This window comes from Aythya marila (genome assembly GCF_965140915.1).
Source record: "Aythya marila genome assembly, chromosome: 7".
In the NCBI taxonomy this organism is placed as follows: Eukaryota; Metazoa; Chordata; class Aves; order Anseriformes; family Anatidae; genus Aythya; species Aythya marila.
In genome coordinates, this window is record NC_139048.1 from 1641600 (window position 1) to 1657500 (window position 15901).

The following is a 15901-nucleotide window of genomic DNA, read 5'->3' on the forward strand; positions in this document are numbered from 1 at the left end:
CCATGGTCAAGGGCATCTATTTCATTATAAATGTAGTTCCGCCAAAACAAATATTATTTTTGAATCTTTCATTATCTTAGTCTCTGGAAATGGGCTAAAACAGCATGTGTTGGTATTAGATGCTGCAGAGCCAGCTGTCGTGCCTGGCTGCACAGTGTCTCAATGTCAGCAGTTCAAAGCACTGCAAGGCTGAATGGGAGGAAACTTGATAGGTCAGAGGAACCCAATTCCAGGCAAAAAGAACATAGCTGTCTTGTTCCGAGTGTTTTTTTTTTTCTTTTTTTTTTTTTTCCCTATGTGCATGCGTATATAGAGATATGTATTTGGATGCCTGTGTTTTAATATCTTTTCCCCTCTTTGGTGTTTTCATAAACTGCTGTGACCTCCACCCAGAGCAGGCTGCAGGCTACTTGGGGCCGGCACCAGCACCGCTGTGAGGAGGCTGAGAAAACCCCAAAACCAGAGCCTGTGGGCTCTGTGTCTTTCTTTTTGGCTGGGGGCTGCCCCCTGTCGATGCTGCCCAGACAAAGGTGACACTGATGGTGACAGTGCCACTGCCACCATGTGCAAGTGTCCCCATGTTGCTGGGTGGGCGAACACTCACAGCACCACACGGCCTCGTGGATGGACTGACAGCAGCCAGCTCTGAGCGTGAATTCCCTCGGGAGTTGGGTGCCCGCCTGGCCAAGGACTTACCCCCCTGAAAACAAGCGCTGAGGTTCACTGTGTGGGCAAAAATACAGACAGGCATGTGAAAGAGCAAATGCAAACGCGATACAAAAAATAGCGAGGGATGTAAATGTGAAAAAGGTTAAAGTTTGCTCGATACTGAGTTCTTTTGTTGGTATCATATGTTATAAAAGAAAGTAAAATACACCCAAACTGTACATATTATAAGGCTATATTTTTATCTCAGGGTTCTGGTGACACGTACAAACCACTTGAGCTTTGCTTTCGTGGTTTATATTGCCACCAGAAACCCTTGATAAAAATACAGCTTTATATTGTACAGTTGGGTATAGTTTATTTTCTCCATATATCATATACTGTGTTTTATTTATAAACATATACAAAGACACTTGTACATGCAAAGCAGTTTTTTTATTGAAGTAATTCTGAGATATCAATAATACTACATTAACTAAAGCATTGTAACACAATAATTTCTTGGTTAGCAATGGCATTTCTAAAGAGACGCCTATGAAAATATGATAAAAGACATAAAAAAAATCAGTATTTCCATGTTGGAATTTATGATTCCCATACTGAAAATTTCAGCTTCTGGTGGCTCGCGCTTTCAGAGAACCCTTTTTAAACCACCTCAAAATTTAGCCTTAACATCTCTTGAATCCTTTCTTCAGAGAGGCTACAGGAAATAAAGCTTCATGTAATGGAGAACTACAAAAATCTAAGGAGAAATTCAAACACCTAAGGAAAGGCACTGCTGATGAAGATGCAGCTACGATGAGCTTTTTAATATTTTGTCCAGGTTGCGCTCAGCTAACTGCTTATTTAAAATATTCTCATAGAACTTGCCAGCACCTACAGCTCCACATGCTTTTTCCAACATTCACAAAAGCAAAATTTTTATTCCTGCCTTGAGCATCTCTCACGATCCGAAAAGAAAAGCCGCGAACAAGCGATTCAATAGCCGCTTCCTTTTGACTGCATCTCAATGTGCTCCATTAAGCAGTGTTTACGTAAAACAGCATTTCAGCAGCGCAAACATCAAAGAGAGGAGGGGAGTCCTGGCACCAGGGCTGGCAGGGGGACAAGCGCGCCAGGCGGGGCAGGAGCAGGGAGGCGCGGGCTGGCCCCTCGGCGAGCCAGATGCTTCCTTAGAGGGCCGCTTGCACCTCGCATTTGCCATGCCCCTCCCTCTCCCCTACCCGTGCTTTAATGGACATTAAAAATAGAACAAAACAGGACTGGGGATGGGAACAAAATACACGCACAACAGGCCTGGACCGCTGTAGTCATTCTGCTGTAAAATGTAAAAACAAGAAAGGGCATATGAGCTGCATCTCCCAGGACGCATCCTGCTTTTTTAATATAGTGGTGCCACCACACATTTCACTTCGGATGTTGCATTATATTTATATGTCACTCAAATATTTACCATTTTTCTGAATTCTGCTGGGTGCTCTGAGAGCTTGTTATAAGCCAAGTATCCGCGGCTGTGTGCCTTGGCAGTCGAGCAGCTGTGGCTGAGCCGCATCAATATGCTAACTTCTCTTTCTGGAGCTTCTCGTGCGACAAAAGCCACTCTTTCATGAGGTTCCCTCCTCCGTAGTTGCCGGTCTGCCCGCTGCTGCGAATCACCCTGTGGCACGGTATTATAATCGGGATCTGCAACACACACAAAAATAAGAAAGGAAGCGGAGGGTGACACAAAGCGGAGGCTGGAGAAGACCAGCGAGGAAAAGGGCTGCGCCCAATAAATCCGCTACTGCAGCAGCGTTCGCCTTCCACCGTGCTAGTGGCGGCGGGGATTTAAACATCCGCATTAAAGCCCACCCTGGCAGCCTGCTGGACAGCACCAGGGCCTCGCTTCTGTCTGCACTGCTGTGCCACAGGAGTGGGCGCTTGACACCGACTGCCCCGTGGTGATGCCATGCTCCCACCACCTACCTGGCTCGGAGGGAAGAAACAGCGTCGGGAGAAACGAGCCCCAGCAAAAACCCCAGCCTGGGCGCCCACAGGACGCCGGCCCACGCCTATCTAATGACTTGGAGTTAATTTGATGAATTATTGTCACGTTGCCCATGTTCTCAAGCGCGCTGGCAGTTGTTTCCCACCCAGCAGGGGCACTGCGTGACCCTGCACACACTTGGAGCAGAATCGCCCCCGGTTCATGGCTCCAGGGACACTGCAGAGCCGCAGCACTGAGCCCCTGTCCCCCGAAGGGCAGTGATGTGCCCAGGGACGTGAGGCACCCTCCCTCATGCGCCTTTAATCCTGCAGGATGATGCTTGTGTGCAGGCAGCACTTAAGTCAGATGGGATGTTTCATGGGGGAAAAGCAAGGAGGATCATTCAGGATGCATGCAGCACATGCAGCCATGCACGCTTTTGCAGCAAGCTTGTGCTTACAACAATGAGACATTTATGACCAATGACATCTCAAAACACACACAAGGATAGCATGGAGGCTCAGGATCATTATTAACAATCATTAGGAGAGGTCATATTTCTGGAACAGGGATCACTGAAAACGTGAGAACAGCACTTCCACGAGCGAGCTTCCTGAGCCTCGGCTCCCTCAGCAAATTCCTCTTCTCTCTATAGCACCTCGACGTGCACCGCTGAAAAATTCCATATAAGAACATGGCATTATTTATTATTTAGCAGCAAGTCAATCCAAAATGGGTTGTGAATTTTTAAAACCTACAACAGGAGAGATTTAATTCACACCTAACCAATTTAAGAACTTTTTCTCATGCCTTCTACTTTGTATCATTTATAGCCAAATGTCAGGGATTCTGAAAAATCAATGCGAGAAGTTACATAATAGACTGATAATGTAGACTAGTACATAAACACTTTTTTTTTTTTTTTATTGCAGGTGATTATGATAGTTGAAGTACACATCATAAAAAATGCAATACATCATCTTTAATCATGCAGTTTTTGTTTTGGTACCTCCAGAGTAATTCAATTGCAATGATAGAACTGTGAGAATAACTTACTAGAAAGTGTTTTTTCTTTTTTTTCCACAGAACGGATATTTTAAGTAAAAATACATACTTTTATTTATATACACATATGCATAAGCAAATTACATCCTTTATACTGACTTGTTTTTACCACACTTCATATTTATTTCAGCAAAGTTCCAGCTGTGCTCATATCTGAGTTGAAGACCCAGACCCCGAAGCAGCTGGACAGCTACGGGCCAGACCTTCATAAACTGTTTTTTTGGGGGCTCTTTTGTTTTGGTTAAGTAATTTCAATGGCTGAAATTTAAAATCTCAATCTCAGCCCAAAGGCTATCACATTACAAGGGAATACACATAGGTGCTTATTGTTAATCAAGGTTTAATAAAAAATGCTTATAAATAGCTGCTTTATTTGGAGTTGGCAATGCCACAAGTGAATTATGCATCCATGACAACTCCAGCGAGTACCAATAAAATCTTTCCTCTAGATCACCATCACATGCTTGGTTTATGACTTCTTTAAAGTTGTTGGTTTTGCAAGTGTTTTTTTGTTTGGGGATTTCTCGGGCTTTACAAGCCACTCGCACCAGTTACTGCTGGCAGATTTTCTTGAGTGACAAGGCAGTAACGAGCCATAATACACTGTAAAAAATATCCAAGGTTAATTTGCAATTCTTTAACAATAGAAAAAATGAATCAGAGTATTTTGGCAGTAAAGATGTAAATCTTGCTACAGACAAGGGGCCAAACCCTCTTTGTGAGCCAGTTCCTTGCAACTGCTTGGAGGCTGCAAAGACCCCGGGCCAGGGGTCCGTTTGCAGGAGAATTTTGTCAGGGAAATAAGTTGACACCCTTCCAGCTGCACCTTCTCCTGCTAGGTTGTGTGAGAATATGGAAGCTGTGCCCAAGCTGAAAAAAATATATTATATTTTCAGGTGGAGCAGGGTCACCAGCAGCCAGAGAGCTGGCACGTGCCAAGGGTCTCAGGTTTCCCGTGTTGGTGCAGGATGTATCACAACCTCAGGGACGTGTGGCTCAGCTGCTCAGCATCATGCCACACGTGGAGGGGGAAATTTGGCCCAGGTAGTTTGGATCTCCAGGAGAAATAGAGAATCTCAGATCTCTGCCAGGATACTCTCCCGTTGCAAAGGAGCACTGATTTGCCACTGCCACGGGACAGAAAATGCAGAGGAACTCCTGAGCCACCTCTTTTAGGGCAGGGTGTTGAGCTAGCAGAGCTGCAGTAGCACCACTTTACTGCTAGTTGAAAGGCTGTGGCTGGAAAATGCAGCCACTGAGATGAAGGGTATGAAATAAATACAGCATCTTCCACGCCCAAAATAAAGGATTTCATACCATGTTTGTCCAAATGTGCCCAAGCCCATGCGTCATTCTCCGTAGTGTTGGATAAAAAAGAAAATGCATTACAAAGGCTCTATCAGCTCCGTAATTTAAAAATATTGAACATTGCTTCGGTTTGGCTTAATTGTGGTGACAACTTTCAGACTACTAAAATAATTAAACCTGCTAAAATTTATTAGGGCCCTAAGGACATTTTAGAGGGAGTACTACCCTAGTCTGGAGCTTTAATGCCTCAGCCACATTTAATGTAATTTTTATCAATAACCAAGCAGCTCATAATATTATAGCTCCACTGAAATCTTCATGCTGTGAAATCTAATTCATCTAATACATGAATCCATCACTTACACAGACCCTATCTCAAATGCTATAAAACTTCCAAACCCATAGATTTGTCTCCAACAAAAATAACATGAAGGGGCCCTTCAATCAATAGCGGAATCCCTCTGATTCGGGCACCAGCTGAATATTTTCTCCAACTTTGCTTTTGTTCTTCTGGGTAGAGGCCCACAAGGGAAAGAGCTTGTTTTCACTCGCAGCCTCATCAATACCTAAATCCTGGTGAACAAGTGACACTGAGAAGCTGTAATCAATAGCTCCCTGTGCGTTTTTTCTTCTGGTCAAATGGTTCAGCACTACTGACAGCCCTGACACCCAGAACATGATGCTAAATCTTTATCAACAGCCATCTGGGTGACTGGCAGAACAAGACTCGGGCGGTCATTAACGCTCATGGCAATCTGTGAATAAACTAACTCCTCAATAATGCGTTTGTTTAGAAAAAGGTGGGGAAAAAAACTCCCTGCACAAGGTATTGATTGCCTTTGAACTGCATTTAGCAAATTCCGTCTGAGGATGAAGCAGAGCGGCGCTCCGCCGCGGTGCTCCGCTTGTTAAGAGTTTTCAATTTGACGCAATGGAAAACCGAGCGTCCTATTATACTGCCTGATGGACTGGAGACTTACAGAAAACTGCCAAACTGTCAAAAATAGATCAGCCAGGCCATAATGGAAACAGCTGAAATATCAAGTTATAACATACAACAAGAATCACACTTAGCAAAAAATAATCTTTCAGTTTGCTCGTGTCCTATTGCTTTTTCTCCCCCTATTCCCTTACAGAAACAAATACTGTAATGCGAACCAGCATGGGTTCAACTTTATTGCTAGCCACCTAAGGAATTAATGCACAAGTAGTTTTATGTGTTCGCAACATTTCAAATCCATACTTCACAGTCTTCTCATAAATGCACAATTACTCTTTTCACTCCCGAATGTTTAAAACATTTTGGCCGAATAATACCCGCGACTTTCGATAGATCGAACTTAGCGCCTGGGCACGCAGATTGCTTTCAGCCTAAACAATAACGCAATCGGCAATCAGACAGAATATAAAAAAAACGTATGCAGCTATTACTGCTGTTAACAGACCGCTGAAGACGTCTTATTTAAGCCACAGAACAGTCATTTAGGATGGCCTTGGACTAATCAGCCCAACATTCGCCATTTCCCATGAGTCTCTGTGATTTCTTTTTGATCCTCCTATACTAGTCTAATGAGATTTTTAATTGAACTTTATGGGTTCCCTTTGAGGACCACAGACCTTGCAATCAATCTGAACCGCAGTAAACTATTTGAAGTTTTTCTTGCAAAAGGTGAGCCATCCCCGCCATGTCCTTGGCATAAATTGAGGCAAAGATGTCGCATCTTTCAGCTGCTGCTGGCACCTATTCCACCTTCTCATAAAGTTGAAGGTCATTGTATGAATTATGTGAAGCAACCCCACTACAAAGGGAAACCTGTAGAATGCACACTACCAAAATTAAACACCAACCCATGATTTGTAGAAGGGAGAAATGTTCTGGTATTTTCTGGAAAAATGTAAGATACACAATTTTGTCAATATATTTGAGTAGCAGTGCAATGTCAGGTTCGACATACACCTCTGCTTTATTCCAAGCCCTCATTTTTACTGATAGCACTATCCTCATTAAATCACATTTATAATTTAGTCATCATGCTTATAATTTAGTCCTTTAATCAAGGAAGAATCTCAAGGTGCAAACAACTTATGATTTTGCATAGCTTCTGCAGCAATCATTAATAAAAATGCTCACCAAAGTTTCAGCTTCTCTCCTGTGAAAAGAAATTACTGATCTTCTGCTTAACAGAACATCACATTTCTGCAACAATTTTGAGGCAAATGCTACTCAAACCCAGTATTTATACCTTGAAGCTCTTATTACAGGTGTAGCAGTTGTTAACACCGCAGTTCTTTAAATTCTTTGCTGATATTTTAATGATGCTGCAAGTCTCATGACGTGTTCAGTTTAATGATCTGTTTAGTTAGATTTAAAGCCCAATATCTCATCTGATAAACAGACTTCAAGTGTGTTTATAACATGTACAATGTTCATGGGTATTCTAAAATTCAATACATGTAGCACGCTGCCATTTAAACTAGCATAATGTCTAATGGGTTTAAGCTTCCAAGCTCAATAAAGAAGTACACTGTGATATTTTAAGTGTATATCTGATTTTCATATGAGACAGTTCATAGAAGCAGCATAAAGCTCCGTTCCGTCAATACCCTGTATTGTACTTGACAATACAAACTATTTTAATATGATGGAATGCTTTCCAATATAATATGGTGTACATTAAAATAAGGCAATACAATGCAAACCTACAGGAAACAGTTCTCAAAGAATAACAATATAGTGTTGTGCAAAAGGATATGTAATTGCTATCGCCTAGAAATGTACCCTGCTTTGCCCTCAGGCTGCAGTGGAGCAGCAGCATCCAAAGCAGCGGTAACAGCAGGTTGTGGTGTGAAAATTCCTGCTTTTTCCCCTGTGAGGAAGGATGAAAATAGTTCTGAAAATATACAGCAAAGCTACTGCATTTTTTTTTTAAATAGGTCCTATCTTATTTTTGTTATTTCCCACTCCATACTATGGCTGCAGTGGTTTCTGTCCACAGCAGAATTTTTAATAGTATTATAGATAGTAATGTATAGCTTTAGGGGAAAAAAGAGCTCTATTAATATAATACTACTCCAATATTTCATAATAGAAAGCTGATGATAAAAAAATCAGTACTGTAATGACAGCTCTGCCTATTCCAAAACACATTTTTATTGCTAGACATCTCCTGTAGTTAATCTGTAATTTCACGCATATTCCACATGCAAACACAAATACAGTCCTTTTGTACTTCAGTGGGAGCACCTTTTCACTACATTTCTCAGATTTTCTATATAAATCTTTACATGGTCCTTCAGACCTATGAGTCAGAGTATGCAGGCTGACTATGCATGATATGCAGATCGATTTTATGAATGAAGTGGAATATAAAGATAATTCGTGATGGCACTGTGAAAAACCCCAACCCTTATTATTGTTATATGGACAGCCACCAGCTCTTGTGAAAACAGGTTTCTGAATCCACCTTGCAACTACACGCTGTGGTCTTACATGTGCCTTATTACAGAAAAAACTGGGAGAACTGCACGCAAAAACAACACAGAAGGTCAAAGATTATGGCAGGTGCAACACAGGAGAAAAAGAGAGGTATTTGGGTATGGAAAGACACGTTGCTAAGGGCAAGTGGTAATGAGGAAAAATATGTTGAAGAATGGGCAAAAAAAGCTGCAATGATATTAATAGAAACAGAAGTTTTTATTTTTTTAAGGCAAGTAGCAAGGGAATGTGTAAAACCAGACATAGGGGCATTTTCTTCACTCGCTTTTGCTCTCCTTTGCACAGTGACAAGCCAGCTGGACGTGGCAGCGCCAGTCCCATGCAGCACCTTGCATCTGCCTTTATAGCCCAAACGCTGGGGTTTTAGGGAACCAAACTCCCTCCTCCTGCCTCTTGCACTGCGGATGATATACTGACTCCTGTCTAGAAACACTCTCATTCAGGAGAGCTTCCCCTGACAGGATCCAGGCAAACACAGCCCAACTAGTAGATGTGACCCTCACAGTGGCACTGATTCTCACTAACTTCACTTAGAGTAATCAGCATGTTCCAGGTGCATAAATAACATCTGAAAATCTAGCCCTTGACTACTAAAAGGGAAAGATAATGATTGGGAAGATGGACAAAGTGACCAAGTACTGAAACTGATTTTTTCCAAAATCCACGGGGCTAACCTTGAGGACTACTCCTTCCAGTTGCTTTAAATTCAGCTCACCTTGATCTAAAGGAGAAATGACACTTACATCTATTTTGCAGTGCATGGGAAAAAAATGTTAAAAATTAGGGATTTGATTCAAATGTGTACCTACAAGAACTAAAATCCACACTTTCAGAAGTACATCCATAACAGCACTCCATCCGCTCTGGCAACACATCCAAAGCTACTCACACCCTGTCAAATGATGTCAGTACTGAGGGATAAAAGATTTCCCTCGCCTAATCTGTAAGAAAGTTTGAAAACAACAAAATGTGTAGAGGCTGATGAATTAAAAGAAGTGTAATGTTTCTTTTCCAAATCTAACACCATAAACGGTAGGGCATAAATCACATTAAACTGGGTTGTGCATTATTGCTGATTAAAAACACTTACTGACCTTATTACTCATGGTAGACCAGTTTTCATAGCAGATAAATTTAATCTAATGACATTTAGCCCAGAAAGCTCTCTAAATCCACCATCTTCCATCAACTTTATTTGAAAGTTGACATGAACTTACAGGATTGCTCCTCATTGCTCCTCCCACTGCTCTTGCAGCTCTGCTGTTGCCCGCTAGGTCCGCTAATTTCTGGTAAGAGATGGCCTCTCCAAACTTCACATCTCTCAGCAGGGTCCACAAAACCTGCCTGGTGAACGAATCTGCAAAAACAAGGAGTACTGTTCATATGCATGGCTGAAAAACACGAGATGAAATACTCAAACCACCCAATGCAAAGCAGTCTCAATAGCAACTTTCTAATTTAAATTTAAACAGCCCTAATACACCATCCTGTTATTGTATCCTATATTACTATATTTAAATACATGATTATTAGAAAGAGCACTTCAAGTAACCGATCACTATAAAAAAGGATTTAAGGCTTTGATTTTCCTATATTTTTAATTTGCTTCAAGTACAATTATCCTGTTAACTCATACAATGTGGTTTTTCCATTAAATTGGCAGAGTATAAATTAGCATAGAGTCAAATTAAAAAGGGAAGAAATAACCGGCTCTACCTATTTTACAAAGCCCTCGCATCTCCAGCTAATTTCCAACTTCAGCTGGGACACACGGCAGAAGAAGCCCTAGAGCCAGCGGACTCGGTATTATCCTGGCTGACTGCATTTTATAGTTGAGACCCCCAAGCTACTGCTCAGCATTCCAGACATTACAGAATGTAGGGACTAGCTGTGACCTTGAATGTACAGCACATCCTTAATGACACAGGGCTCTGAAAAAAAATAATGTATCTTCCATTATTTTAATTTTAATTCACCAGCAAATTGCTTCTAAGTGTTCCAATTGCTGAAATAATGAATAAGCAAATGCATTAGAACCAGCTTCCTTCTGTATTTCAGGGTTTTACCTTCCCAGCCCAGGATTATCTGACAAAAGGAAAACCAATAGCCACTCTAAGATTTTAGTAGGGCTGGACACCTATTGCTCTTCCAAGTGACTTGTAAAAGCTTTGAATAACTAGTGAATAACTTACTCAGATGAGTGAGTTGGCAAAAAAAATAATATATATATATATATTTATATATATATTTAAAAAAAGGCCCCCTTGCCCTGTTGAGAGCTTCAGTCTGCTGCTTTGGCAAAGAAACAAAACTGATTAAAAACATTTTCTTTCTGTAGCTGTCAAAAAAGACATCGATTATGTTACATAGCAAAATGTGATTTTGTTCTTAAAGGAAACCCATACACCATTATGTATGTGTTAAATAATAAAAATCACTTCTTAACTGAAGGGAATGATAATCACTTCATTGAAAAAATCTGTTTAGTCTTTATTATAACATTAAGCAAATTAAACATCAGCATAATCCAGGTGATACGAGAAAAGGGTCATCAAAGAAATTAACTTTGTTGTTCATTAATTTACATGGATTAGTAGAGGGCAAAGAGATAGCAAATCTGCTCTAGTTTTTTATGATATAATTTCAAACTGTACACCATTTGTGGCAGTAGGGTGACTTTGGGGTTAATCAGACTGATTTGTCCTTTTAATTGCTTTCTATTCAAAGAAAATTCATTAGATAATGTTCTCTTCAAAATTCATGAATCAATTTAACTGAAGAAACCACATTAACAGCTTTGGGTTCATTAGCACAAGCAGTTGTGTTACTAGCTGATTGCTAGGAGGGTTTCCTTAGGCAAACAGATTTTGTTTACTGTGATTTCTTCAGAAAGGTTTCTTTCAAACCAAGCCGCGACTTCTTGTTTGTGTAACCTCTCTTCAAGCCAGCAAGATCAGCACTAACCCGAGCACTCGTATTTCGGGCAGTCACTGCCTGGTGCCCTCTCCTAGGCACACGATGCGCAGAGAGCGCACTGCCACGGCCCAGGCCCTGGTCCCTTGGTCCCTTTGGTCCCCTGGCCGTGCCAGCAGTGGTGCAGGGACCCACAGCAACCCAAAATGCCGAGGAGGAAGGAGCAGCCATGCGAGCCTCACGGCAAGACAGAGCAGCACCAGAGCCCCTGGGAGCAACACGCGTCGTCACCGCGCCGAGCCACGGCCAAGCTATCGAGTGCCTTTTAACAGGCTAAAATACGGCATAATAAAACAATTACACATCGACAGGCAGGGACAGAGATTGGACAGAGATCTCCTTCCAGAGCCACTGTGCATTTTTCATGAGTGAATATATACTGTATCTGCAGCGACATAAAACACTAGAAGTTATAGTTCAAAATAATGAAATATTTAGCGATCATGCACATCATTTTATAAAAGTATCTGAAAGCTCAATTTCATCCTGTAGGGAGCAAATGCATTAATTAGTTTAAGCAGCTCTAAGAGACACTGCCAAATACTGTTATTAAACTGTCTGCAAGTGTTAGTGCCTGTAAGCACAACCTGCCCAAATTAGATGGCTGAACTTTCACCAATTTTCAACGCGTGCCAACATTTTTATGCTGCTAAGTATCATTAGAAAATGCTGTAAAATCTGCACATAAAAATTAACACACGCGCTCTGCCTGGGAACACCTGACACATCCGTGAGTTTGGGATGACTGTGTAACTCGAGTGGCAGAGCAGAGACCGAACTAAGTCCCTCAGAAAGCCAGACGTCGTCTCCTACCCCCATACTGAATACAGTGCACACCGCACATGCGGCCTGCAAGGATCTTCTCTTCAGGCTACTGGCTCTCGACCACCCTTCAGCCAAAACCCATGTGTGATGCTCAACACTGGACGCTATTTCTCATTTCAGCAACTTGTCAGGCTTTACATCAAGATGTACGCTTCCCAAATTTCTGGTGGAAGCAGGAGATGCAAATAACACCTCTGTCAGGGGCACCAGCAGACCAAAGGATTGGGTGGCCGAGACCCGTCACGCTCTGGTTTTGTTTCAGACGCTCTGTGGTGAACTTCTGGGATGTTGCCGCTACAAAAACCTCATCACTGTCCCTTAATATCAGTCCTGCCAAGTGTTGTACATGACCCAACAATGCATCATCGAGCCACGCTGACCTGAAAGCAGCATTTACGGGTTGGATACAAGCCGCTGAAAGGAGGGACCAGCACCGGGCCTGCCGCTAGTGCCTGGTGGCTTCAGAGGTCACTCACGGCAGCCTGACAGACCTTAATTCTTCAAATAAACACGTTACGTCCGTGAGGATAACAGAGTGAAAATCGAGTTTACTTTAACACTGGCTGTATCATAACTTCTTAGCAGAGTAATTGAAGGTGGCAATTAGTGCACGGCAGTGCAGCAGCTCACTACAACCCAGTAAGACACTTCCAGAGCAGTTATCGCGTCAGTGAGGGACGGGTGACGGGAGCAGACAGCCTGGGTGCCGCAGGCAGCACCGGGCAGGAAGGGTCCATCACTACCGTCTCCCTCAGCCTCTCCTTTCATAATTCTCAGAGCAAGAGATATTCAGAAGATGCACAGTCTGATTTTACCTTATTTTTAACCCCTTTGACTAAGAGAGACTAAAGATCAGTCATTTTCTTTCCTTTTCCTTAATACTGAATACTGGGAATACTAGTTATTATAGTTATTTTTAAATTATTATTGCTATTATGATCTTCTTTTAATATACTTCCCTATACTTTTTTTCCAAGGATTTTTGCAAATGCAAAGAAACAAACAATACTCACCCGCTTCACACCATTTTTTTCTGCAGCCTGACTTGGGTAGTACATAGACAACTTTTTTTGTCCTTATGCTTATCCATTATCACCATTATTACTATTGGTAAAAATATCAAGCATAATACTTCAAAAATATTCTTTTTTTTTTTTTTTTTTTTTTTTTCCCACCCAAGAAAACTTAAGGTCTTGGGGCATAGAAGAGCAGATCGGCATTAAAACTGAAGAACTTTTGCTGACAACAAGTAACTATATAAAGAGTTAATGCAAGCATGAGTGTTAATTTTTGGTAATTTTGAAACTTCTCACATTTAACTAGGCTTTTCAACCCATATTAAGTATGTCACCTAAAAAGCAATTTGATAACTAACAGTCAATGCTATCCTAACCTAGACTAAAATAGCAAGCAGAATGTAAAATGATAAATGCTTGTCTAAGTTTTTAACTGTTTAAGTATATTTTGCTCTTGCTATGAGACAGATAATGAAATGCTTTTATTTTACAATGGCTGCAAGTCCCTGACCAGTGGTACCCTATAATAACAATAATAAAAAGCAATTATTAGTTGCTATTAAGGGCTTACTAGAAATATAGTTTAGATGGCCTGGTAATATACTATAAAATAGTCCATACATATCATTACAATGGAAAAAAAAAAAGACTGCTTAAAACCAGGGGTGCTGCAAACGTTTTGGCAAAATCATTTGAGAAAAGACTATGAACTTTTATTGCTGCCATTGTCATGCATGATATTGATAGAGTATAGAGATAGAACATGCCTAACTGAAAATAATAGTTTATGACTACTTAGACAGCCGAATCAGAGCAAAGATGTTGGCTATTTTGCATTTTTCTGATTTTTATGAATGAAGATGCAAAGATAATCTAATTAAAGTACACTGTTCTGAATTTATAAAATTCACCATCAACCTTACAGTAAAAACTCTGTTTATTAAAAAAAAAAAAAAAGAGGAAATGTTATAACAAAAGAATATTTAATTTAAATAGGTAAATAATGGAGAGATTAAAGCAGTATTCACCTGAATTCTACCTCTAGCTAGTCCGAGGCCGGTGAGCACCTTTGTTCTGGACAGCCACAATTAGACAGAAATTCCTTAGTTAAAAACATGGCAACTCCATCTACAAAACATAGATTTAAAGGAAGTCCCCTGCATCAAAAGCATCAGCCTAATTTTTTAAAAACAATTTAAAAAATAAAATTACTTGCAGTATCAAATCAGCACACCCACCGTACCTTTACACATAGCACCTCCCACTGCTCCAGCGGCCCTTCCCTGTCATTCCACGGGCAACCTTCAACACCCTTTGTGCAGACGATACACCTCAAACATTCACTGATTCTGTCTGAAATTTTGGTTAGCTTGCAGATGTGCTTGAGCCAATCTTTGTCCACCAAACATTGCTGTAGAACGAGGTGCATGTACCCTGGTGGATAAATCTGCCAGATTTCAGCACCCCCCTCTACCTTGGCCAGCTACTGAGCACAGACACACAAGGCCTGCACATCTACTTTTGATATTCACCTCCTGAGCTCTGACTAGTAGTTTTCTAATTTCTAATTGCATATTTCTCCAGCTAGGGTCTCTTCCTACCTCTCCCAAACAAACAGATGTTTGTACCTAGTAACTACCACACCGATCCTTTCCATCCATCGATCCACCACCACCCGATCGCATCACACAGATGACTCATGCAATAGTTTTCTACATCCTTTCCTATTTATGATTGCATTTAACCAGCTAAATTAACATTTATACCTGAAATGTATCACATCCCTATTGTCAGACCTGACAACACAGAACTACAGGTGAGGATGAGAGGGATCTCTGCTGATTCCCCAGCTGCACAGGAGGTGGCTGCTCCGTGCCACCCACTGCGGGGCACAGTGGCAGCACACGGTGACTGCAGCCACAAGTTCTTATCTATAATGTATCTTTTATTTATTTATATTATTCCTCGCCAGCATACCTCTATGCCACGCATCACAAAAATTACTGGAGGTTCTGTTTCTAGCACATGTGTGAGTGGCACAAGCAAAGGACTGGTATTTCTTGAAAACTTTGCATTTTTTCCCTGATTCAGAAAACATCCTACACTCATTCTGCATTCATCTGTAGATAACTTAAGCTCAACTGCAATGCATTTTCACTACAGAACTAGCAACCGTTCAAGCAAATGCTATCAAGTATTCAAAACTACTGACCAGAAGTATGCAGCAGTGACGATAACCCCAGTTAAAACCAATTCCCCCTCTAAGCTGCATTTTTGCTGAACACAAGTCCTTGCACCAGACCCTGCAGCGCCCATTTGAGACCCAGAGGAAGCCCTGTACCGTCTCTCCTACTATTTTCTGAATATTGCTCTGCAGATACGATTGCATGAGTAAACAACTAAAAATACTGATACATAAATATTAGGCAATCCACATTAAAACCATCAGAGTACACCAGAGCACTTGATGATACTGTGCAGGTGTTGTCTCTTGTCTCCTTCCACAGGTCACAATATTCTCCTTGCTGAGCAGGCATGGGAAGTGCAGAAATATGGGCTAAGGGAGTGCTTTTATAATGCTTTTAT

At 41.3% G+C, this 15901-nt stretch overlaps 1 protein-coding gene across 4 annotated transcripts in view; it reads right to left on the reverse strand.

Annotated features, from left to right (window-relative positions):
• Positions 1-1101: 1101 nt before the first annotated feature.
• The window catches only part of MGMT (O-6-methylguanine-DNA methyltransferase), a 165633-nt gene continuing 150833 nt past the window's right edge, over positions 1102-15901 (reverse strand). For 3 of the 4 annotated variants that reach the window (XM_082764154.1, XM_082764156.1, XM_082764155.1), the window contains exons 5-6: positions 9719-9858; positions 1102-2349 (exon numbers count right to left, since the gene is read on the reverse strand). In XM_082764154.1, the coding sequence (XP_082620280.1) occupies positions 2218-2349; positions 9719-9858 (272 nt within the window). In that variant the 3' untranslated portion in view covers positions 1102-2217. The remainder of the gene's footprint in view (positions 2350-9718; positions 9859-15901) is intronic. The other variant, XR_014317857.1, reaches the window with a different exon arrangement.